Below are 21347 nucleotides of genomic sequence, written 5' to 3' on the forward strand. Positions count from 1 at the left end.
GTGAATAAATACATGAACAGTGTCCAAATATTTACGGACACCCCTTCTAACAAATGCACACACACAGCTTGTCTAGTCCCTGTAGAGAAGAAGTACTGCCAATAGAATAGGACTCTCTGGAGCAGATCAACATCATGACCCTATTGGCTCCATGCTGCCTAATGCCAGGCGTGGGCTAGAGGGGTATAAAGCCCCCCAGCATTGAGGAGCTGTGGAGCAGTGGAAGAACTGTGTTCTCTGGAATGATGGATGGTGGAGCTCCATCCAGTACTTTTGGATGAGTTGAGGTGGGGTGGTGATCATCATCCAACATCCTGACCTCACTAACTCTCTTGTTGCTGCATGCTGTTAAATCGTCACAGCAATGCTCCTCCTAAGGCAGAATGTGCAGTAGAGGCCAGAGGTGCAGAGACAGGAGGAGAGTCAGGAGCGCTGTGAGGAGTCAGAGTTACTCAGATCTGCCCCCAGACCTTTACCCTGCCTCCCCACAGTACTGCGAGATAAGGCCACTGAGCACACAGGGGAGGGCAGATAACCAAGAGGAGAAGGATGACATGCAAATCAGAGAAGAAAACAAGGCTGTGCTGATACTCAGCAGCTTCAGGGCCAGCGGTGGCGTCTTTATTTATATGAATTATTTAATTAATTAGAAGAAAATGACTTAAATCACTGTTTTAAACATCGAATAAATAAATAAATAAATAAATAAATAAAGACCAAAACGAGTTCAATTCCCTTTTTTATTCAGTTCTTCGTCCCATTATTAACTTTGTCCCATTTCATTTAATTGCATCATTTGTTTTCCTCTCCATGAGGAAGATCATATAGTCGAAACACATTACAGCCCATAATAAACACCAAACAGACAGAGAGTCAAGAAAAGCAATGAAATAAACAAAGGAATGACTGTAAAAGAAGAACTGGATGAAGCTCGGAGGACGGATCCTCGGCTCGGAGGGCTGCAGATTCATCCAGATTCAGACTCTAATAATGAAAAATTCATGCGTTTATTATAAAGCGGCTTTCCTTGATCTACAGCCACAAGTTGTGCAACAAGTACTGGGTTTTTATTATTGATTTATTTATTCATTTTTTTATATCACTGATTTTATTACTGACTTCCGGCACAAAATCTTACTCTGAAATATCTGACCAGGCAAAAAAGCTCCACTTCAACTGATTCACTTCAATAATGCTGAGTTTGGTGTGGTGGGTTTCAGCCGTGACGCTTTAAGGCACGTTCAGACTGGTATTAGTGTGTTAGCTCACGTATAAACTGCGGCAGACGTTTACAACACGGCCATTCATTCATTATTTCATTCATATGTTCGTTCATTCATACGTTTGTTAATTCATTCATACGTTCGTTCATTCGTTCGTTAATTCATTCATACGTTCATTCGTTCATTTGTTAATTCATTCATTATTTCATTTATTCGTTCGTTAATTCATTCATTTATTCACTCGTTCGTTCATTCATTCATTCTTTTGTTCATTCATTCGTTTATTCATACGTTCGTTCATTCGTTAACGTTTGCTCGTTCGTTCATTCATTCTTTTGTTCATTAATTCATTCTTTCATTCATACGTTTGTTAATTCATTCATACGTTCGTTTATTCGTTTGTTAATTCATTCATACGTTCGTTCATTCGTTCGTTAATTCATTCATACATTCGTTTGTTTGCTCGTTCGTTCATTCATTCTTTTGTTCATTCATTCATTCGTTAACTCATTCATTCGTTCATTCATTCCTTTATTATTTCATTAATTCATTCGTTCATTCGTTTGCTCGTTCGTTCATTCATTCGTTTGTTCATTTGTTAAAAAAACAGCTTTGTTTCCTGCATAGATTTGAAGTATGACGCGTCAAAGTGCAGATAAATAAACCAACACCAAAAATCCTTTACAAAAAGAACTAACAAAAAAAACACAGACCTGTAGAAAATGGAGTGTTATTCTGAAGGTAGTTATTACGATATTACAATATTCATATAAAAAAAGCACTTTCCAGTTCAGATTATTATCCATTAGCACAGCGAGAGGCAGATCGTAGTGGCATATGAGAAAGACAGAACGTGTTAGGCACTAATATTCAGAAACATTCTAGAGGCACTAATATCCTAATATCAGCAGATATTCAGAAACACAGCGAGTTCATAATCCAGAGGTTAATATTTAGAGAAAAGTACTAGAATAAATGAGTTCATTTCCCACTGAAATGCAGAAATGAGTCATTAGGAAATGTCTAGGCTATTAATTGGATGGTTAATATAGAATACATACATACATGTATATGCAAAAGTCTGTGCACCCCTGGTCTAGCTCTGTATATATAGATAATGTGAGTGTAAATAAGTCACATACTCTACACACACACTTTCTAATGTACGATTAGATTACTGTCCATTTACTGAACTTAACAGATCACATACAAACCGAACAACGGAAGAAGTGCCGTGACTTCAGTATATAAACAGTGATTGTGTTTATAGACTCATTCAGGTGTAAATATGATCTTTATTCAGCGAATTTAACAAAAGTTTCAGCACATTTCCTGTCCTTTTTTTGCAATCTGTTAAATTTAGTAAATAAATAAAACTGTGTTTAAAACGAGCAGACAAGTGTAGAACAGGGGGGTGTGCACAATTCTGCACACGACTGTAAATTCTCCAAAAGATAAAAAGCTGAAAATAGAAATGAGGACAGAACGCAGTGTGTCCAGAAGACGACTCCCTTGTTAAGGCTGGGGTCAGGATGTGCTGACAGACCTTAAAGCTCCATGAAACCAATCATCTCAAGTTACGACTGTGTGTGTGTGTGTGTGTGTGTGTGTGTGTTTCCCTCAGTGTGCTCACATACACACACGCTGGTCCCTGTGTATTATATGGCGCGAGTGTGTGTGTGTGTGTGTGTGTGTGTGTGTGTGTGTGTGTGTGTGTATACTCTAGTCCAGTAGAGACGGCTCAGACGGGCGGATGATGGTGGGTCTGTTGGGGGCTGCTGGAGGTCTTCTGTTGAGAGAGTGTGAGAGAGAGGTTACTTTGCCGTCACCTCCCAGCCAACTGACACACACACACACACACACACACACACACATATATACACATATATACACATATAACATAATACAGAATTAGGTGTATCATTAATATCTGTACACATATGTAATGATCATTACACTACACTGACAAAAGTATTTGGACACCTGCTGATTCCAAGTTTCTTCTGAAATCAAGGCTATTAAAAGAGCTGATCCTGCTTCTGTTGGAGTAACTGTCTCTACTGTCCAGAGAAGAAGACTTTCTACTAGATTCTGGAGGAGCATTGCAGGATGTTGGATGATGATCACCACTCCACCTCATCATCCCCAATTCATCCCAAAAGTACTAGATGGAGCTCCTCAATGCTGGGGGCTTTATACCCCTCTAGCCCACGCCTGGCATTATTAGGCAGCATGGAGCCAATAGGGTCATGATGTTGATCTGCTCCAGAGAGTCCTATTCTATTGGCAGTACTTCTTCTCTACAGGGGCTAGACAAGCTGTGTGTGCATTTGCACATCTGTGTCAGCAACGGGTGCAGCTTAAAGTAGCTGAATGCATTCATTATGAGTGGTGTCCACAAAATTTGGACATGCAGTGTATGCTAAGCTAATGTAGCTAACAACTAGCAGAAGCTTATGTACACCAATTAGCATGGTGCTAACTGCTAGCCTAAATCAGGTGTGCTAGGTGGGATCATTAAAACCAGGGGTCCCAAATCACACAGATCTGGACCCTGGAAACCCCCCGTAGGATCAGTGCGGTCCTGTGAGGCTGGAGGTCGTACCTGGGGATGCCTGGGGGCAGGGATGGAGGCACTCTGCCGGGTCGGGAGGGGATCTGTGGTGGGGGAGCAGCAACAGGCTCTAGGGCTCCGCCACCGTAAGCGTTCACACCAACAGGGGAAGGACGAGACGGAACCGGAGGAGCCCCGAAAGCTGTGTTGGGATTGGCTGGAGGAGGGCCAGTGGCGGGGCCACGGACCGCAGGAGGACGGCCAGGAGGTGGCGCTGACACTGCAGGCTTACGCTGAGCAGGGGGGCTGTGCGAGAGAGAGAGAGAGAGAGAGAGAGAGAGAGAGAGAGTTTAAAGGAAGAATTACAGGTCAGGTAGCTCCTCCCACTCAGCCTTCAATCCACTGATAGGCTGCAGTGGATGAAATTACAGATATTAAAAACATTAAAAAAAAAAACATGTAAACAATTATTATTCTTTTTTAAATTAATAAATGAATAAATATGAATTCAATAGATGTTGAATAATTAATGAATTAATTTAATTAATGGAAGCCAATAATTAACCCTTTAAAGCCTGAACCATCCGAGAATTGCCATTAATATCCTAATTCTTTAAAAATAGAGTTTATTTATTATTTAAAAAAAAACAGAAAAACATTTTGCGTATTGAACATTTATTTTCTATCATATTTGATACAACTGGAATTTAGTAATTATTCTTTTTTTTGCAAACTAAAATATATAGAACATAAACTTGTTAAAAAGTAAAGAGATGAAAGTAATAAATAAAATGTAAATAAATAAAAAATAAATACAATTTACTTTAATTAAATTATTTATTACTTTAATTATTTATTTATTTATAGGTATTTTTATTCTAGCATGCAGAAAACATAAAAAATATGATATATGAATATAAGAAATAAAAATAAAAAAGTAAAAATGTATTTATTTATTTATATTTATTTAACCCCCTGGAGTCTCAGTGGTATTGTCTCAATCTTTGCATATCTCCTTAAACTCAGCTTTACAGATACTTGTATAGAAGATCACCCTCATCATGCGTTTTATCAAACTGTTCAGAACGATCTCAGCCCCCTCTATAATGAGATACTCCGACCCTCACCCTGAAAAACTACAGTCTAAAGCACACGGATCCACCAGTTAGAGAGCCACCTCTCCCGTTCGCCCGGGTGCGGGATATGTACCTGGGTTCCTGCAGCCAGGTGTCGTCCACAGGTGGAGGTAGAGGTGTGGAGATGGTGGTGGTGCTGATGTCTCCGATGATGCTGAGCGCCTCCCGGAGAGCGTGGTACATCCTCAGCATCTCGTCCCTCCGCTGGGCCTGGTCAGCGCTCTCCTCCATCAGGCTGTTCTGGTCCGCAGAGGAGTACAGATAGGCCAGCAGCTCCGAGTGGATGAACTCCTTAGCCTGAGCGAGAGGAGAGCGGCCGTGACTGATCACCAATAATGACGGGATTCGTTACAGGAGAACGTGACTAATCACAAACCCGTCAATCATACAGCTTTAACAATCTGCACGGCTCAGCAAACCGGGAAACTGTGACTAATCACAATTACAGCAACTGATGTGATTGATCACAGAACGCTGTGATGAATTGATCAGAATCACAGAACGCTGTGATGAATTGATCAGAATCACAGAACGCTGTGATGAACTGATCAGAATCACAGAATGCTGTAATTAATTGATCAGAATCACAGAACGCTGTGATGAACTGATCAGAATCACAGAACGCTGTGATGAATTGATCAGAATCACAGAATGCTGTAATTAATTGATCAGAATCACAGAACGCTGTGATGAATTGATCAGAATCACAGAATGCTGTAATTAATTGATCAGAACCACAGAATGCTGTAATTAATTGATCAGAACCACAGAATGCTGAGGGTGAATATTTGAACAAGTAAGACAAATGTGATTGATCATGACTAATCACAGACAATGACATGATTGATCGCAAAACAATGTGATTTACTGCATAAACTAATCTCATAACCATAATCTGCAGTGCTTTAGAAACGGGAGGAGGGTGGAATTTACAGTGAAATTTACAGTAAGTTTGAACAAATGGGGGGGAAATGTGATTAATCACAACTACACCAAATACAGTGATTAATCACAGAATAATCACAAATGAGTGAATCACAGCGTTAACAATCTGCACTGCTTAATGGACAGGAAACTGAATGTGATTAAAGGAGACATTTGCGCAAATCAGGACAATGTGATTAATCACTATTACAGCAAATGTGATTTACTGCATAAACTAATCTCATAGCCAAAACAATCTGCAATGCGTTAGAAAGTGAGCAATCACAATTACACTTAATGGTATTAAATCAAATAATAATGGGATTAACTGATTAATTTAATATTACAACTAATCGCAAAGATTCAGCTCCCACGTGATTAATCACATATATGAATCTTATGCAGCTACAAATTATAACAAATTATACTGCGTTCTAAACAGAATGTGTCGTTTAAGGAACATTTGACATTTGAGAAAATAAGAAACATGTGATTAATCACAATTACACTGAATAATAATATTAAATTAAAAAATAAATGTGATTAATTGATGAATTAAATAATGCATAGATTTATCTCACATAGCTACTACAAAATGCATATAAATGGGAGGGGGCGGGATCTTTGGGTTGATATTTGAGCAACAAAATGATCCAATGAGATAAACTGCAACTAATTCTAAAGAATAAATGTGATTATGTGATTATTCACTTACATTAATCTCATGTGATTATTAATTATGAATAACAATTAATTACTCAGACTAATGTGATTAATCACAGACTAATGTTCTATAGCTCTAAGCTGTATAACTGCTCATTCCTAAATGGAGATAATCTTGCTTCAGGGTATAAACACACACAAAAAAAGTGTGTGTGTGTGTGTGTGTGTGTTCAACTCACACTGTTGATCATGAGGTGCATGATGGTTTTGGGCATGAGGTCGCGGATGCTCTTGTTGACGATGCCGATGTAAGAGTCCACCAGGTTCCGGATGGTCTCCACCTGCCTCTCCAGCTGGGGGTCCATGGAGAACGTGTCGGCTGGAGCGCCTTCATCATTCTCCGGCTGTGGGAGGTTGACATGTCGGGACTTTATCGCTCGTCGGGACTAAATCTGTCCGTATTTCTCTAGTGCTTGCAGTGCACAATCCACCAGGGGGCGGAAAACTGCCACTATCTGTATGTCTCTGTTATTAATGATACTATTTAATAACTATTTAAGGTAATTGCTTATTTAATTATCACAGATGTTGCAGGGGTCTCAGAAGGAGCTGAGGCTTGTCCAGCAGTCCACAGGTCCCTCAACAAGAGGTACACTCCCCAAAAGCAGCCTCCGAGAGCCTTTTTATAGGACAGCAGGGGAAGCACTTTCACGCCCTCTTGTGGAAAGACCCAGAATCTACTCAGACCACATCCGTCATTTTTATCTGGGTGTGTTCGGCTTTCAGTCTCTGAGTGTATATTAACATACTACATATTATACACTACACAAGCATATAATATAATATCCAAAATGAGTCATTTTCCATCACCGTGATCGTTACACTAATCAGGTCCAGCGTAAACAGGTTTTAGAAAGTACATAAATAAATATATATATATATATATATGTATTTTTTTTTTTTTTACTTTGAACACACCAGGAGGGTCAGTATGTGAGACCATCTCGGCCTCGGTTTACTCCAACACTCACCTGGTCTTTCTCAGGATACACCCCTGCCCTCAGGAACGAGGCCTTCCAGCTGTCCACATCCTCCTGAGAGTCACACGCCAGCTCAATCTGACGCAGATCCTTATACACATTCCTGCTCACACACACACACACACACACACACACACACACACACACACACACATACACATTTTATCAGTTAAATAAGGACCTAGCTGACAGTTGTGTAAATATCACCATTTGGTTTGGATGTTTAAAATGAGAAATTTTATTAGTTTTAATCTGAATTTTTTAAGTTGACTCATGTTTTCATCTCATTTTTATTTGACTGTTTCTCTGACTGATTAAATGTTACTTTGTTCATTTTATACTCCTTTAATCCTTTTGATGGTTTTCCTTTGAATCATCATCATCATCATCATCATCAAAATCTAATTTATCTGTAAAGCGCTTTACAACTGTTATGGTCACAAAGCAGCTTTACACAATCAATCAGAGACACGAAATCAACATCATAAGAAGACATGAAAAACCTAAGACCCCCAGTGAGCAGCCAAAGACCACCGTGGAGCAGAACCTCCCTCAGATCTGGAGGAAGAAACCTTGGGAGGAACCGAGACTCACAAGTGGACCCGACCCGTCCTCCTCTGATCAGAACTATTTATACATTATTGATAAAAAAAAGTTATTAAACCATCTATACTGTTGAACTGCTCTGATCTGATAATAATAATAATCTAATAATCATGGTGCAGTATAACAGTGAGGGTCAGAGGAAGTCCATTTAGGTTTAACATGGTCATTAGGCAGGTAGCAGTGGTAGGAGGGTGGGCAGCTGGTCTGATGTGGGTGGCAGGGGAGGGGATAGTGATCAGACTGATGAATATATATATATATAAATACCAATATCTAATCTCCAGTAACACACACACACACACACACACCTCTGCTCAGTGTTGAAGATGGCGAAGGTGTGTTTAGTAGACATGAACCCTTTCTCCACATCTCTGATCTTCAGGTTATCCAGAGGGAGCATATACTTCTTCTCCTTCTCCTGAAACACACACACACACACACACACACAGGGTTATGATAACACAGTCTGTAACTAAAGGAAGCCCCTCCCCCCTGCTCCCACTGTCTCTCACCTCCTCGTCTTTGTACCAGGACAGGGACTCGGCGGTGAGGACAAACCAGTAGTCCTTAGAGCCGCCCTTCATTATGCTGATGTTGATGGTGAGCCATCCTCTTCTGATCACCTGTGCACACACACACACACACACACACACACACACACACAAGAAAGAAGGAGTAATGTACAGATTGCAACACCACCGCTGTAACTATTCTGTATATATATATATGAGTATATGAGTATATGGGGATTGACCCAAATGCGAATCCTGATCCATTACTCTACCAATAGATGGCGCTCTTCACTCTTTCACTGAGGGGGTCTCTGATGGGGACGGCCAATATAACTCAATCAATTTATTTTTAATATTTATACTGATTCTCACCGCTCTGCAGCGTTCCTCAGGCTGACAGGTATAAGGAATTATATAATAATATACCTTATTTTACCTTATATTACCTCCAGATCATCTTCACCTCATTATTATTAATATTATTATTATTAACACTGACCTGATATTATCATTACTATCAGTACTAGCAGCACAATTACTATTATTATTATTATTAAGTGTGTGTGTGTGTTTGTGTGTAAGTGTGTGTAAAACCTGATTGGGCATGGCTCTCTTCTTCGTCACACTGGCACTCTGCTGAGCACTAATAATAGAAAACAGACAAATACACACACACACACACACACACACACACACAGGTTACTATATCTTAATATACTGATCACATGACCGATCAGGGTGAAAGGTGAACGATGGGGTCACTCACTTGGCAAATCCGATGAAGTCCTCATGATTGGTGTTGATGTAGGACAGCTCGATATCAATCAACAACATCACCTACAACACACACACACACACACACACACACACACACACACACACACACACACACACAATCTAAATATACATCCTCTATGTGTAAGTCAGACTGTAAATCTGCTGATCTGCTCAGTAAATCACTGATATCAGAATAATCACTAATAATATCACTCCTACAGAAAGTGGTGGAGGTTCTCCATCACTGTGTTCTTCATTAGAACATCTCCAAAGTTCTCCTCTCTCATGGAGTCTAGTATTATAGAGTTCTCCTCAGATCAACACCTGGTTCGGTGAGAAGCTCTTGTTTCTCCTTTTTACTGGATTTATGTTCAGCTGCTTTATCAGTTCTGATCAGATCTGGAGCTTCTACTGTAGAACCCTCTCACTGCTAAGAGACATATGCATATCTCTCTCTCTCTCTCTCTCTCTCTCTCTCTCTCACACACACACACACACACACACACACACACCTGGTCTTTGGTCTTGCTGTCTCTCTCTCTGACGTATGTTGTCACTATTCTCTCAGTTTCCTCTCTCAGACGTGGATAAGAACCCAGCTGTTAGGGGTAAAAACACACACACATATATATATACAGCTGCAGCAGTGTAACACACACACACACACACACACACACACACACACACAAATACACTGCCTAACCATTTAGCTGTTATATACAAACCATATCTAGAATAACACTTCTGACTAAAACACAAACACACACAGGCATGTTACACACAAACACACACACACACACACACACACACAAACACACACACAGGGCTGCAGAGTATGGAATCAAAGTCAATCTTTTTGATCAATAATAAACTAAATTATCAATTTATATAAATTTGAGATCAGATATTCAGCACAGCTGCTTTACAGCACAAGCAACAAAAAATAATACATTTACTTTATTTTATTTAAATATATATGTATATATATTTTAATTTTATGGATCAATTTATAGTTATTAACTTTGCACATTGTGAAGCACAGCTGGAGATTTCATATTACCTAAAAAAGTAAAAAATATAATAATAATTCTGCATAATAAAATAGCAAAAATACATAAATAAAAAATAAATACATACATAAATAATAAATTATTATAATAATACATAATAAATAGAAATTGCAAATAATTGCAGTGTAAAAGTTTTTAAATTTGAGGAGGGGGGGGGGTTACAAAGCCTATTCCACAATGAATTTAATGTATGATCAAATTTAATTAATAAATAAATAAAGTGTGTAATTATAATAAATAATGTGTAAACAAATAATACATGTAAATATTATTTATTTACACACACAGCAGTGCAACTACCTATATTGTATATTTTTATCAGTATACTGTGCAGCCCCGACACCAAACACGTCACACAGCAGGTGATTTCCAGATCAACAGGTGTTCGGAGGAACATGCAGGTGTTCAGAGATCAGGCCCAGCCATGCAGGTGTTAATGAAGACAGTGAGGTTAGCTCTGATACTGAGACCCTACAGGTCCTACAACCCTACAAGCTGCTACTGTTCTTCACTACTAATCAACAATAAACGGACAAAAGTATTGGGACACCCCTCTTAATCACTGAATTCAGGTGTGTGATTCAGTCCCGTTCAGCCACAGGTGTATAAACTCCAGCCTCTAGTCCTGCAGTCTGTCTTTCCTCCACACATCAGTGAAAGAACGGGAGGTTCTGAAGAGCTCACTGAACTCCAGCGTGGTTCTGTATGTAATAGGAGACACCGCTGCACCAACAACAACAAGTCAGCTGGTGAAATCTCCTCCCTCCTAGATCTTCCTCCATCAGCTGTGAGTGGTGTTATTATTGAACAGTGGAAGAGTTTAGGAGGAACAGCTCACAGAGAGCAGCTCAGTGTCCACCGAGTGTCTGTCAGACCACGTAAAGTTACAGAGCGGGGTCAGGGCCGAGTGCTGAGCTCAGAGCAGAGTGCAGAAAAGCCTCCAACTGACTCAGTAACTGCAGCAGAGCTCCAGACCTGCTGCTGCTGCTGGTAGAGCTTAGAGTAAAGGGGGACCAGCTCCATATTAATAATGCCTATGGGTTTAGAATGGGATGTCATATAAAAAGCTCCTGTATTAGTAGGTAGAACGCGCAAGCGTCCCAATACTTTTGTCAATTTATTGTCTCTCACTCCATGTCATACAGTGTTCGGAAACTGCATTAACTGGTCTATTAGAGATGACCGAACACCGCCACACAGTTTCAGAAGAGTGTGTGAGGATTCGGGCCTACTGTTAGCGCCATGCTAATTGGTGTACATTCGTTTCCATAGCGTTTTAGCTACATTAGCCTTGGAGCTCGAGTTTGAAACTGAAAAAGAGGACTTGGGTAATTAACTACACTGGAATTGAAGGTGGGATGTGTGAGCAGAGCGTTGGGTCACATTTGGGGAGGAAAAGCAGGATATTACAGGAGACAAATCACCAAAGTAATGGTTACAGCCATGAGGGAATGTTGATTGTATGCGAAGAACGACGCTGCGTGAGACGTTACCTGACAGGAACGACTGAAAAGGGCTGAAGCAGTGAGAAAGTAAATAAACACACGTAAATAATTACTGAAAAATTTGGTTGGAGACGGTTAAACCAATCAGTAGGGGTGGAGCTATTGGATTGGAGGGTGGGGGGTTGGGTTTAGGGGGAATCGCTGGGTGAGTGGAGGAGGAAGAACATCATGACGACAAGCTGGTAGATCAGCTCACACATATCTACCAACACATCCACCTAGCTACATCTCCACCTGGCTACATCTCCACCTGGCTACATCTCCACCTGGCTACATCTCCACCTGGCTACATCTCCACCTGGCTACATCTCCACCTAGCTACATCTTCCCCTAGCTTCATCTCCACCTGGCTTCATCTCCACCTAGCTACATCTCCCCCTGGCTACATCTCCACCTAGCTACATCCCACCTGGCTTCATCTTCCCCTAGCTTCATCTCCACCTGGCTTCATCTCCACCTAGCTACATCTCCCTGCCTTCCTACCAGTGACCTCACAGATGTCTGTAGTGCTGGATGTAAAGGTAAGGGTTAATACTGAAGGGTTCTCTAAAGAGGTTCCACAGAGGAACCAGTTTTGGGTTTTTTTTTTGGGTTTAGGGGGAATCGCTGGGTGAGTGGAGGAGGAAGAACATCATGACGACAAGCTGGTAGATCAGCTCACACATATCTACCAACACATCCACCTAGCTACATCTCCACCTAGCTTCATCTCCACCTGGCTTCATCTCCACCTGGCTTCATCTCCACCTAGCTACATCTCCACCTAGCTACATCCCACCTGGCTTCATCTTCCCCTAGCTTCATCTCCACCTGGCTTCATCTCCACCTAGCTACATCTCCCCCTGGCTACATCTCCACCTAGCTACATCCCACCTGGCTTCATCTTCCCCTAGCTTCATCTCCACCTGGCTTCATCTCCACCTGGCTTCATCTCCACCTAGCTACATCTCCCTGCCTTCCTACCAGTGACCTCACAGATGTCTGTAGTGCTGGATGTAAAGGTAAGGATTAATACTGAAGGGTTCTCTAAAGAGGTTCCACAGAGGAACCAGTTTTGGGGTTTTTTTGAGGGTAAAGAGCCTAATACGGACAAAAGTATTGGGAAAGTATATTTCTTCTGAAATCAAGGGGGTTCATAAGAGTTTCTCCTGCTTTTGTTGGAGTAACTGTCTCTGATTGGAGGAACATTGCTGTGAGGATTTGATTGAGTGTGTTAATGAGGTCAGGATGTTGGAGGAGGAGGATGATGATGATGATCACCACCCCACCTCATCTCAAAAGTACTGGATGGAGCTCCTCCACCATCATTCTAGAGAACACAGTTCCTCCACTGCTCCACAGCTCCTCAATGCTGGGGGGCTTTGTACCCCTCTAGTCCACGTCTGGCATTATTAGGCAGCATGGAGCCGATAGGGTCATGATGTTGATCTGCTCCAGATGGTCCTATTCTATTGGCAGTACTTCTTCTCTACAGGGTCTAGACAAGCTGTGTGTGTGTGTGCACATTTTTAAGTGCAGCTGGGTGCATTCATTAGAAGGGGTGTCCATAAATATTTGGACATAGTGTTTGGTGTTTATGGAATAAAAAGTGGTTCTTCTATGGCGTCTCTGAAAGAACCCTTGGTAGAACCCTTATTTTTAAGAGTGTTTCATCTACAGCTGGACTCTCCATCCTTTCAGAAACCCCTACCTTGTAGCTCCACCCTGCTGGTGGGGAGTCAGAGACTCTAGGTGATCTCTGCCACAGTCCTCCGGACACTGCGGTTCTTTCTAGCGTAAGACGCCCGGGCCTTCAGCTCCATCTCTGTCTAGTAGGTGTTTCTAGTAAAGTGGCCAGTGAGTGGGAGCAAGGTAGGCGTTTCTAATAAAGTGGCCAGTGTGCGGTAGCACAAGGTAGGGGTTTCTAATAAAGTGGCCAGTGAGCGGAATCACAATGTAGGGGTTTCTAATAAAGTGGCCAGTGAGTGGAAACACAAGGTAGGGGGTTTCTAATAAAGTGGCCAGTGAGTGGAAACACAAGGTAGGTGTTTCTAATAAAGTGGCCAGCGAGTGGAAGCACAAGGTGGGTGTTTCTAATAAAGTGGCCAGTGAGTGGAAGCACAAGGTAGGGGTTTCTAATAAAGTGGCCAGTGAGCGTAAGCACAAGGTAGGGGTTTCTAATAAAGTGGCCAGTGAGTGGAAGCACAAGGTGGGTGTTTCTAATAAAGTGGCCAGTGAGTGGAAGTTCAAGGTAGGTGTTTCTAATAAAGTGGCCAGCGAGTGGAAGTCACAAGGTAGGTGTTTCTAATAAAGTGGCCAGCGAGTGGAAGTCACATGGTAGGTGTTTCTAATAAAGTGGCCAGTGAGCCAGATAAATCCATGTAATCTAGCTGCCTCTCTCGACCAGTCTCCCTTCTTCTCCACCTTCTGCTCAACCTTCTCATCCGATCGTTACCTTCTCCGTACACTTGTGGATGAGGGTGGACAGCTCGGACACGACCAGGTCCACGCATTTGAGACACGGCTCCTTCAGCTTAATGATCTGCTTTTTCACTATGGCTTCAAACGCCAGGTCAGGGGTAAACAAGCCTGTCCTGGGGCGTGGGAAAGTGGGCGGGGCAAAGGTAAGGATTGGGAGTGGGGAGTGTTGGGATTGGCCGGGTTGGGGGTGGAACATCAGAAGGTAGGATAAATGAAGAATGAAGAGAGACAGGGAGAGAGAGAGAACAGGGCTTAGTGCACCAGAACCATACGCTTCATCCTGGACAAGCTCCAGGCTTCTCAAAGTCCCACCAGGCTGCGGTCAGCTACAAGACCCCCTCTGGACACCACCCAATCAGTGAAGGTGTTGGAGTAACTGTTGGAGCAGCAGCAGGTCGGTGAAATGAGAGAAGCCGGAAACTTGCCTTCAATTACGGCCTCGTCTGCATGCTGTGGTCACTCAGGGGTCCACTGAGCGCACTGCAGAGGAAAAGGGGTCTGTCTGTTCAGCTCTGTGCCGGGACCAGTTCACACCGACTCCTTCTACAGCTGACCTCAGGCCAGAAGATCTCCAACCCACCTATCCTCCAACCAGCTCACCACAGGTGGACAGAGCTCCCGGACAGCTGAGGAGACGAGGTTCAGCTGGACGTTCTGAAGAAAGCGGGCTCTAGGACAGAACTGGTACTGCACCGATAGACATAGAAGGGAGTTGTTAAGGCGACGGTGCTGGGGAGAACCTTCATTAGGAGTAAAGGAGTGGAGGTAGAGGTTCTTCACCTGCTCAAAAAGTTCTCCACTCACATCTCTCTCACAGAAACGGATCATCTACAGGACCAAAAACAGATCTTCGGAGGAACCAAAAATGGATCTTCAGTGGAACCAAAGACGGATCGCCTGTGGAACCAAAAGCAGATCTCCTGTGGAGCCGAAAGCAGATCTCTTGTGGAACCAAAGACGGATCTTCGGTGGAACCAAAACGCATCTCCTGTGGAACCAAAAACGGATCTCCTGTGGAACCAAAAACAGATCTTCAACGGAACCAAAAATGGAACTTTAACGGAACCAAAATGAATCTCCTGTGGAACCAAACAAGGATCTTCAGCGGAACCAAAAACAGATCTTCAACGGAACCAAAAACGGATCTTCAACGGAACCAAAAACGGATCTCCTTTGGAACCAACACGTTCCTTGTCAGCGCTGATGTAACACAATTAGCGGTTCTCGTTCTCCTCCAAGTGTCTTGAGCTCCACTTTGAGAAGGGTGGATGGAGCTTCCTCCCAGCACCAGCAGCGTCTTGTGAAGGGGGGGTTCTAGATAGTGGGGGTGGGTTGGACGTGACTAAATTTGGGGGGGGGGGGTTGAATTAACGTCCAGCTCTGCCTGCAGGTCCATCACTACAAATACACACTTAAGCCCCGCCCTCCCCGATCCTCACACAGGCTGAGCAGACCGACCCCTTTTCCCTGCCTGTTCTGCACCATGCCACAGCGCCCTCTCTGGCCAGGAGGAGCCACACTGCCATGCAGTACCTTATTGGTGCACTGCCTCACTGTGTTGATGAGCTCCTGGATGACCAGGTCAATGCATTTCAGGCACGGCTCCTTCAGCTTAATTATCTGCTTTTTAACTATAGCCTCAAACGCCAGGTCAGGGGTAAACAAGCCTGTCCTGAACGACACAGAAGATCACAGACAGCGAGGAAATGAAAATCCACAGAAAGACTCAAAACCTGAAGCTGCTTCACCTGCTTCTTTTCAGCGAAAGCGCAGAACAGTGGCAGAGTCCGGGTATCGAACCCACAACCCTGCCATCAACAGCCCAATAGAGCTCTAACCGCTGAGCACTGCTGCCCCCTGGTGTTCTTAAAATATGCTCCTAAACATGGTAATGTTATAATGACCTCACGCCGATCTCAGACTGCAAGAGGTCAGAAGGTCGGCCTCTAAAATGACCCCTTTAAACATGGAGATAGGTCTGCTAGTTTCTACAGAAGGGAAAAACCTGCGCTGACACTGCAGTTCTCATATTTTTAGTAGGATTTTTAGTAGTTTGGTCTGATTGTGACGCGTCTCACATTCTGGGAAATGCAGCACAAAAGGCCGTAATAAACGGCAACATGAGAAATACACAAAATATTCAAAGTAAACATTAAGTAAATATTCACTTATTTTATTTATTTATTTATTTTTCTTATTTATTTTATAAAACTGCATTTAGAAACATAAGGCCTCTTTCACCAGCGTGTTCCTACAAAGTTTTAAAATGTATTCTTGAGGACAGTCCTAACAAAAGGTCTTTTGAAAGTGCGTCTCAACTGCAAACATGGCTCTTTTTACCAAACCAAAAGTGGTTCCTCCTCTACGCCATCGCTCAAAGAATCATATGAAGCAGCGACATTTAAAAACAAAACATCAAGAATGAGACAAAGTGTGAGAGAGGACAACAGTGATACACTAAAACACTGTGATACTGAACAGCAGACAGAAAGGCCGAGACGTTCAGCTCATCAGGAGACCAGGAAACTCTCGGAAACCCTGAGGAAACTAATCACACATATTCATACATACAGACATCAGGGTCAGACCACCCCAGACCTGGACACACCTGCATCATAAGTCCAACAACTAACACCACTGTGTCCTGCAGAGAGTCTCTACAGTCTTAGCCCGGCGTCTTCACCAGTCTCTGAGATACTGAGACTTTAAAAAATGGACGTGGTCTTAATATCACAGGTTAATTATTCAGCTATTAATCATATTGTATAAAATTATATTATTATCAGATCAGTATATCTTGTGGAGTCCCACTGGGTTCTGCTGTAGGACCTATTAAAGTGTAAGCTGTGAGCTGAATGAAGTGTGGACCTGCAGTACATAGAGGGGTTTTTAAAGCAGCAGTGTGTGAGAGTTGGTGTTTCGTGCTCCTGGGGTCCCCCTACAGTTGAGGAGTGTAACATGTCTGGTCACAAAACTGCTCTTTAAAGGTAAAAATGACTTCATTTACAACCAGATCCTAAAGCTTCCATCTCAGAAACAACTGAAGACCCAGGACACAGAAGATTTCTGGGGCAGCATCCTGCAAGTTAAGGCAGTGGATGAGGTCATGTGGGAGTGAGTGTGTGGGTGGGGGTTCACTTGCCTCACGCCGTGTATGTTCTTAATGGCGTAGCTGATCTCTCTTCTCAGCTCCTTCTCGTCAAACTCCATCTACAACACAGCAGTTTACATTCACAGCAGTTAGCAGACGCTCTTCTCCAGAGTGACTCACAAGGAAACTCATATTACAGAGGTGGGTCAGTGTAGTGTTAGGAGTCTTACCAATGGACTCTCCCACATGGTGTGGTAGCTCACAGGCAATGTTTTCTCTCTCTGTCCTAAATGTATTTTATTTGATTTTATAGAGCATTTTTTATAGCGTTTATTTATAGAGTGTTAATTTACAGAGTGTTTTATTTATAGTCTTTATTTACAGAGCGTTTATTTTATTTATAAAGTGTATTTATAGTGTTTATTTACAGAGCATTTATTTTATTTATAAAGTGTATTTATAGTGTTTATTTATAGAGCATTTATTTACAGAGCGTTTATTTTATAGTCTTTAATTTATAGAGCGTTAATTTACAGAGCATTTATTTTATTTATAAAGTGTATTTATAGTGTTTATTTATAGAGCGTTTATTTACAGGGTGTTTATTTTATAGGATGTTTATTTTATAGTCTTTATTTATATTCTTTATTTATAGAACATTAATTTACAGAGTGTTTTATAGTGTTTATTTTATAGTGTTTATTTTATAGAGCGCTTATTTTATAGTGTTTTATAAAGCATTTATTTATAGAGTTTATTTACAGAGAATTCATTTATTTATAGTGTTTTATTTATCAAGTGTTTTTATAGTGTTAATTTATAGAGCGTTCATTTTATCGAGTGTTTTATTTACAAAGCGTAATTTTTAATATGGCGTTTATTTTATAGAACATTTATTTATAAAGTGTTTACGTATTGGTGTAGCGCAGCACAGTCACCCAGACCAAGAATCAAACACCCCAGTCTACCACAGGGTGTGGTAGATCACTGGCCGGTAGTGGTGTTGCCTGTTGCGCCACACCGACCACACACACACATACACACACACACACACAGACACACAGACACACAGACACACACACAGACACAGACACACACACAGACACACACACAGACACACACACACACACAGACACACACACAGACACACACACAGACACACACACAGACACACACAGACACACACACAGACAGACACAGACACAGACACACACACAGACACACACACTCCCGTGTTCAGACCCAGGACAGTTCTTTCCACACATCCTCGCTCCATTACCAAACCCAGCTGATGGAGTTACTGTGCAGAGTGGGACACTTACGTTTAGAGGAAAGAAAAACACTGGAACAGTAAAAGAAACGGGAAAAGGCAGAATCTGGGTTTTCACTGTAAACTGCATTAAAATCAGACATTTTAGAGGCGAAATAGGCGACATTTACAGAGCAGAGATAAAAAAATATAGACTTTCCTTACATTTGAAAGGTTTCACATTTTCAGAGCTGGCCAATAGGACCATATTTTATCGTATGGTGATAATAATAAGTTTCTCTAATCATATGGAGGAGACTGTTATTACTGCTTAATAAACACTGATCAGCTGCAGGGTTCATTACTAACAGTGTAATTAGACTGAAGGGTTCATTAGATGAAGAGCTGCAGATGTTGAGTATAAATCACTGTATTCAGTACAGAGAGGATCTGAACTGTAGATTATAAGAATCTGATACTGATGATTTTCATACTGACCACTTTAATATCCAGGAGATCACATGCAGGTAATTAAATATGAAATTAATTATATAAATAATACTGCTACTAATAATAATAATAATAATACACAGCTATGTAGCTACACATAAACATTGTAAAATCTGAAAAGAACAATGGCGGGGGGGGGGGGGTTAGAGGGGGGGGGGCTCACGGCTGCTGCTGCTGATTACCTTGACCAGCTCGAAGGGGAAGCGCTCGTGGAAGATGCGGTTGATACGAGCTCCTCCTGACAGCTCCAGAGTGTCCACTTGATCCCCTGAACCCTCAATCCGCTTCTCAAAGTCCACTCCGAACTGCTGCACCATCCTACACACACACACACACACACACACATATGTGTATGTATACATACATATAATTTTTTTATATAGATAGCTCACCTTATATAAGTGTGTGTGTGTGTGTGTGTGTCATGTTGGAGCTCATCTTATTTTAGCTCTTTTTGGAAAAAGCCGCAGTTTACACTGTGTGTGTGTGTGTGTGTGTGTGTGTGTGTGTGTGTGTGTGTGTGTGTGTGTGTGTACTCACTGCAGCAGGGCTTTAGTCTTGCGAGTGGGGTCATCTGGCTTGAAGTTCTTGTACTCCTCCACCTCCTTCTCCAGAGACAGCAGCTGACTCTGCAGTTTGGAACGCAGTCCGGGCAGAGTGTCCCTGATGTGGTTGGTCAGTTGCTGGAGAAAAGAAAGACGCTGAGCCTCTGAGAATGTTCTTCAGACTTGCAGAAAAGTCTTCGGTCCTTTCTGAAAATCCCCCAAATCCCAGAACTTCTAACCTTCTAGAGTTCTTATCCAGGAACGACATGGAAAACAACTGGAGATCAACCTGAGAACCACTGCTGTAGGAAGAGCGGTTCCTCCATGACCCCATTCAGGATCCCATCCAGGGTATCATTATTTTGAAGGGTTAGGCGGGAAAGTGTGTGTGTGAGTGTGTGTGTGTGTGTGTGTGTGTGTGTGAGAGTGTGTGTGTACCTGGTTGAGTGTTTTCTGTAGGTGAGGTGTCCCCATTCTTTCTGCAATGTGTCTGTAAGCAGGGTGGGACAGGAAGAACTTCCTCTCGGCTGCCAGAGCAGCTCGGATATCCTTCCGACCATCAATGTCCTTCTGACTGCGGTTCACTACGCCAATGTAGCCTACACACACACACACACACACACACACACACACACACACACACACACACACACACCTTATAACCTGATCATATGGTTCTTCTCTATGATTGAAAACATCTTGTAGGTGTGTGTGTGTGTGTGTGTGTGTGTGTGTGTGTGTGTGTGTGTGTGACCTCGGCGAAGCGGCAGCAGTTTGTTCTCCAGGATGTCTCTGGCGTCCGTGCCTTCGTCCATCAGGTCCAGTTTGGTGATCACCCCGATGGTCCGCAGACCTGCAGGTCAAGGTCAATATTACTCTGCAGTTCTGCAGAAAACAGCCTAGTGCATTTATACCCAGACACCATATGTCCTAAAGTTTGTGGACACCCCTTCTACCGAAGGCATTCCGCTATTTTAAGCTGCATCCGTTGCTGACATAGATAGAGTGCAAATGCACACAAACACACACACAGCTCGTCTAGTCCCTTTAGAGAAGAAGTACTGCCAATAGAATATGCCAGCAATGCTCTGCTCCAGAATCTAGTAGAAAGTCTTCTTCTCTGGACAGTAGAGACAGTTACTCCAACAGAAGCAGGATCAGCTCTTTTAATACCCTTGATTTCAGGAGAAACAGGGAATGAGCAGGTGTCCCAATACTTTTGTCCATATAATGTAACTTTCAAAAGATGAAATCCATTGGTAAGACACAGTGAAAGACTGGCTGATATAATTAATATATATATATATATATTGTTTTGTTTTTTTATTGCTGTTGGGACAAAACCTCATTTTTTCATATCATTTTTTTCAGAATTTTTGATAAATGGACCAATAGAAATGCTATCAGAATAAAATAAGATAAATAAGATATTTTGTTTTTTGTTTCTCTTGTAAAGTTGATTTTTCAGTGATAGTTTTATTA

General features: G+C 42.1%; 1 protein-coding gene across 1 annotated transcript in view; it reads right to left on the bottom strand.

Moving 5' to 3' along the window:
* Positions 1 to 726: 726 nt before the first annotated feature.
* dnm2b (dynamin 2b) overlaps positions 727 to 21347 on the bottom strand; it is a 25890-nt gene continuing 5269 nt past the window's right edge. The window contains exons 4-19 of the mRNA XM_072656990.1: positions 20620 to 20718; positions 20304 to 20464; positions 19861 to 20003; positions 19503 to 19638; positions 17613 to 17680; positions 14445 to 14583; positions 9948 to 10034; positions 9425 to 9495; positions 9253 to 9301; positions 8659 to 8769; positions 8455 to 8564; positions 7532 to 7643; positions 6740 to 6904; positions 4987 to 5210; positions 3829 to 4083; positions 727 to 3012 (exon numbers count right to left, since the gene is read on the bottom strand). Coding sequence (XP_072513091.1) covers positions 2946 to 3012; positions 3829 to 4083; positions 4987 to 5210; positions 6740 to 6904; positions 7532 to 7643; positions 8455 to 8564; positions 8659 to 8769; positions 9253 to 9301; positions 9425 to 9495; positions 9948 to 10034; positions 14445 to 14583; positions 17613 to 17680; positions 19503 to 19638; positions 19861 to 20003; positions 20304 to 20464; positions 20620 to 20718 — 1997 coding nt within the window. The 3' untranslated portion in view covers positions 727 to 2945. The remainder of the gene's footprint in view (positions 3013 to 3828; positions 4084 to 4986; positions 5211 to 6739; positions 6905 to 7531; positions 7644 to 8454; positions 8565 to 8658; positions 8770 to 9252; positions 9302 to 9424; positions 9496 to 9947; positions 10035 to 14444; positions 14584 to 17612; positions 17681 to 19502; positions 19639 to 19860; positions 20004 to 20303; positions 20465 to 20619; positions 20719 to 21347) is intronic.

This window comes from Salminus brasiliensis, chromosome 15 (assembly GCF_030463535.1).
Source record: "Salminus brasiliensis chromosome 15, fSalBra1.hap2, whole genome shotgun sequence".
Taxonomy (NCBI): Eukaryota; Metazoa; Chordata; class Actinopteri; order Characiformes; family Bryconidae; genus Salminus; species Salminus brasiliensis.